Source organism: Chaetura pelagica, unplaced genomic scaffold, assembly GCF_000747805.2.
Source record: "Chaetura pelagica isolate M959 unplaced genomic scaffold, ChaPel_1.0 scaffold650, whole genome shotgun sequence".
NCBI lineage: Eukaryota > Metazoa > Chordata > Aves > Apodiformes > Apodidae > Chaetura > Chaetura pelagica.
The window spans coordinates 771,599-776,371 of NW_009951820.1; the positions used below are offsets into that span (position 1 = coordinate 771,599).

At 52.2% G+C, this 4,773-nt stretch overlaps 2 protein-coding genes across 2 annotated transcripts in view; one reads left to right on the forward strand and one right to left on the reverse strand.

Moving 5' to 3' along the window:
* The window catches only part of TRAPPC4 (trafficking protein particle complex 4), a 1,908-nt gene extending 1,655 nt beyond the window's left edge, over nt 1–253 (reverse strand). Inside the window, exon 1 of the mRNA XM_010008832.1 lies at nt 48–253. Coding sequence (XP_010007134.1) covers nt 48–222 — 175 coding nt within the window. The 5' untranslated portion in view covers nt 223–253. The remainder of the gene's footprint in view (nt 1–47) is intronic.
* Nucleotides 254–316: 63 nt separating this feature from the next.
* On the forward strand, nt 317–1,834 carry RPS25 (ribosomal protein S25). Its single transcript, XM_010008842.1, has 5 exons — nt 317–345; nt 437–532; nt 960–1,143; nt 1,353–1,451; nt 1,767–1,834. The coding sequence occupies exons 1-4, from the start codon at nt 343–345 to the stop codon at nt 1,445–1,447; spliced, it is 378 nt and encodes a 125-aa protein (XP_010007144.1). The 5' UTR covers nt 317–342; the 3' UTR covers nt 1,448–1,451; nt 1,767–1,834.
* Nucleotides 1,835–4,773: the final 2,939 nt, after the last annotated feature.

The window sequence follows — 4,773 nt, forward strand, 5'->3', positions numbered from 1 at the left end:
GGCCTCTGTCGGCCCGCCCGGCCCGCTCGCCCCAGCCCGGCCCTCACCGCGGATGCCGTCGCGCTGGCCGAAGGCGACGACGACGCGCTCGTCGTGCGGGCGCAGGACGAGGTCGAGCGGGAAGCTGAAGGTCTTCTCGGTGTCGGCGCGGGGCGCATAGTGGTCCAGCTGGTAGAGGAGGCCGCCCGCCTTGTTCACCACGTAGACGCTGAAGATCGCCATGGCGGCCCCGCCCCGCGCCGGAACTGACGTCACGCCGAGCGCGAGGCCGCGGGGCCTTCCCACGCCGCGCGCCGGGCGCTTCCTTTCTCGGCCGACATCTTGCGGAGCAGCCGCCGCGCCATGGTGAGCGCTGGAAGGGGCCCCCGAGGGTGCAGGGCCCGGGGTTCCACCCCGCTCCCCGACGCTGACTCTTCCTTCCTTTTCCCCCTCGTAGCCGCCCAAAGACGATAAGAAGAAGAAGGACGCGGGCAAGTCCGCCAAAAAGGACAAGGACCCGGTCAACAAGTCTGGCGGCAAAGCCAAGAAGAAGGTAGGAGCGGGCGGAGGCGACCTGGCTGGGGACAGGCCCCCAGCCGCGGCTCTGCCGTGAAAACCGGGTGGAGGGATTCGGAGGAGGCTGCTGGGGTACCCCGGGCCTTCCGCGTGGGTGTCTGGGTGCTCCTGGCACAGCCGTGGTGGGGGGGCATCGTGGTGTTGGAGGAGCCGTTTCATCATCTGGCAGTCAGTTGCACATCATAAAATTAAATCTGATTAGGAAAAGGCTTTACTCGTTTTCCTTAGACATACTGTAGGTGTTATCTGCAACACGTATTTCTATAAAGAGCCATTTGTGCATCGCATTAGTCCTCCAGTCCAGGGTGGGATACTACAGGGTGCAGTTCTCAGGCCATCCCAAAGCTTAGTCTTTTTTTCTTGCTTAGAAGATGGCTTAGTGTTTTTTTTTTCTTTTCGAGTAGAAATGGTCCAAGGGGAAAGTGAGAGACAAGTTGAACAACCTTGTCCTGTTTGATAAGGCCACCTATGACAAACTGTGCAAAGAAGTGCCCAACTACAAGCTTATCACACCTGCAGTTGTCTCAGAGAGGCTGAAGATTCGGGGCTCCCTAGCTCGGGCTGCTCTCCAGGAGCTCCTCAGCAAAGGTGAGTGCTCAAAACTGAAAGCTTCTTGTTATCTTCTCCTTGGTCGTATAGATGATTTTGTGCTGCATGGGAGGGATGCAAATCAGTTTTGATGAGCCTCTGGTGTGTCCTGCTGTGTGTCCTGTGCTGCTGTAGAGGGGAGCATCCAGAAGGGGCATCCCCGGTGTCCCCCAGCACACGTACGTGCTCAAAGTTCTGTTTCTTTCCAGGTTTGATCAAACTGGTGTCCAAGCACCGAGCCCAAGTGATCTACACCAGGAACACGAAAGGCGGGGATGCGCCTGCAGCCGGGGAGGATGCGTAGGGAGGTGAGGTGGGGGGCTCTGTGGGGGGGGCTGTGTGTCCAGGGGTTCTCAGCATGTACTGTGGTGGGCAGTGCCTGTGCTGCTGTGGGTGTGTGGCAGCATTGCTGGAAGCATTGGCTCTCCAGAATTGAAGAGCAGTTTGCTGTTCTGTCCTGTTGCTTGTTGGATGGGGAAGCCACATGTGCACTCCCCTGCCTCTGGGCTGCAGTGTGCGTGGGCTGTGTCACCTCCCTTGCAAAGGGGTGTTCTTGTTGGAGCAGGGCTTCCAGGCAGCTTGTTCTGGTCTGGTTGTGTGACTTGGGACTTCTTGCTTTGCAGGTTCTCCAGTGACCTCATCGTGTCATAAGTAGATGCACACAATAAACTTACTGAAATAATTTGTCTTGCTTTTCCAAGAACGTGTTAGTTTCATTATTGAGAGTGGGTTCTGGTACAGGTGGTGGATCTACTAGTGAGGTTTTGCATTTGTAGTGTTGGGAATGTACTACGGATATATTCTTTTATTGCAGAAAGGGAAGGAACTTTTCCATCCCCTACAGCAGCTGGTGATGTTAAAACTGTATTTGGTTGGAGCAGGACAGAAACTGAAGCACATTTTTGGCATTGTAGGTTGGGAAGACGCCAGTGGGTTATTTTCGTTATTTATCTAAACTTGTCTAAACAAGCTGTGCCCACAGATCTCTGTTCACAAGGTGACAGCATCTGTCAGGTCATTGTCTAGTGGGGAAGTGTTGAACTACTAACACAGGTAACTTTTTTTTTTTTTTAAAACAACCTTTTTATTTCTCAAAAATTTATTTCTTTAATGGGATGTCATGCTACACATCAGCATAGGACACTGCAGCATGTGCTTTAAGATGCAGCACAGGCAGGATCTGCCCTTGTGTAGCCCCAGACCTGCAGAAGGATGCCCAGACGGTGTGTCCATCCAGTTCAGGGGGAGAGGATCCAGCAGGATACGAGTAGGAGTGCTGACCTCAGGATACCCTGTGGCCACCCTGCCTCCCAGGGACCAGGGCACGCTGACATACTGACATGACTTAACAAGTGAGCTAGATTTGGCAGCAGCACTGACACAGCTGCAGCTAGCTCCAGTCTACCTCTGCACAACATTTGGAGCTTGGTTTCTTCAGTGCTCCTCTTGTGATCACCTTTTTCTCTTCTTTTCCCCCGATTCAGTTCTAAACTGATGCCTGAAAGGGAGCATAGGAGTCAGAATACAACAGCATGTAGAGAGGTAACAAATGCTGCTTCACCTAAGGAGTAAGACAGTTATGTGTGGTGCTTCAGAGCAGCAGGTCTCGGTCACTTTCTAGTTACCCTGGCACTGTAGCAGTCTCCTGTCTGCTGACACAGACTCAGCGCCCTGCAGAGCATGAGCGGACAAGTCCACACACGCGTGCGGGGCTGAGCCAGGCACAGTGTCTGCACTGTGTCTTCACGTGCTTCACCTGGCAAGTCATGCAGCTCCAGAACAGTGTGTGGTAAGACACGTGCTGCTGCTGCCAAGCCTGCTTCGCGGGGATCGGGTGTGGAACGAAGCCGCGCACCCTCAGACCCTGCTCCTCACCTGGACTGCCACCTCCTGCCGTGGTTCCAGACACGCCCGAAGGAAGGCAGCCAGCTGTCACCTGTCTGAGAGGTATGGTCAAAGCTGGCACCAACACGCTCTGCTGGGAGCTTTTTCAGCTTCTGCTTCTCTTCTAAAAAAAATATGTGCAGCAAAACTTAAATTAGTCAAACTGCTTTTGATTCTGTAGTGCAGTGAAGGGAATGCACAGTTAACTGAGACATATACAAGCCGCTCACTTTGTTTGAGAAATTCCTCATATGAAGGTCCAATTTCTTGTTTACTTCCATCCTCTTCCTCTGTCAGCCATGGAGGTTTTGCTCCTAAGGAAGTCACAACGAAAAAAAAATTTTTAATATGTATATATATATAAAAACTTAGCGACTGTGTTTATCGAAAGTGCACAGCTCGAGATAGTCCTCTCTTCTCCAGCCCTGGAGCTGGCCCTGCGTAGCAGGAGCAAGGGGAAAAGTAAAATGTGACCTCTCAGGCAGGGAAGTTGGCTTGCAGATCCCACCCTGAACTGTGCACTCTGCACAGGCAGCACCAACAGGATTTTCGTAATGCCGAAGTGTTTTCTTCTCCTTTAGTATGTGAAATGTTGGCAAGACAGTTCCCTGCTTCAGAACTGCTTTCAGTTATCCCTGTTGTATTTGCAAGCCAGGAGTTTTCCATAGGGTGGTAACCAAATGAGACATGGAGCTGGTGTGATTACCTGTGTGAACGTTTCCTTTCCCCTCTGTTTCCTGTTAACAGAAACATGAAGCACTGGTAAGAAACTGATGCTTTTAAAAGTATTTCTAAACAGAATGGTGTTACATACATCCCCTTCCAGTATCAAATTCTATTACAAGACAGAGGTGGAGGCTCTTTACTTTCTTTAAGGAGCATTTTGATTTTTGGTGCATGTTAAAGAACGTTTGCTCAATGATGACTGAAACTCTCAGCTATGAACATGCACAGCGGGCTTTTCCAGGGAGGGGCTGCAGCCTCGTTTGTCACAGGTGCTATATATAATGTGCAGCTATTGAAGTTGTGCTCATTAGCCACTCACTCCTACCTGGTGGCCAATGAAGGTCAGAGCCTGGCCTGGTTCCATCCAGTTTAAGTTGGGTCCTGTCTGCATCCTGCTTGGGCCAGGCTGTTCCACATCCTGAGAGAAGTCCCTGGAAGGCAGGAGCCACATGGCAGCTTGAGAGGTGAGTGATGGTCAAAGCCAGGCAGGCAATGATCATCCAGTGGTTTCTTAGCAGAGTTTGTGTTTGGAGTCAGAAGGAAAAGGAGAATTTGTTCTCAGGGCACAATAATGTTAAAAGGATTGTATGTTATCATGGTGGTTGTGGTGGTTTGTGCTCATGAATGTGTGGCCAGGAGAGTCATCTCTGTGGGTGCTTACTGGAGTCTAGGTAAAAGTTTCTGAAGGATCTGAATGGGGGAAAATCCTGGCAAGGACAGTTTCAGCTGCTGTCCAGGTTGTGCAGTACACGGGTTAGCAGGATTTTAAGGAAAACGGTTCTCACCTTCCGGATCCTGCTGGGGGGCTGCACACAGACGGTCCTGCACAAAGCTCTGCCTCTTCCTGAAGCTGGGTGCGATTCAGGAAAAAGCGACAATATTTCTGGCATTGAGCAGACCGGGCCCCCCCCGCTGCTGGCGCAGCCCCCTCCCCTCTCCCCTCCAGGACAGGATACAGCTCACCAACCTGCAGGGCGGCCCGCACTGTCTCCCGCTGCCTGCGCTCGGCCTCCCGGATCC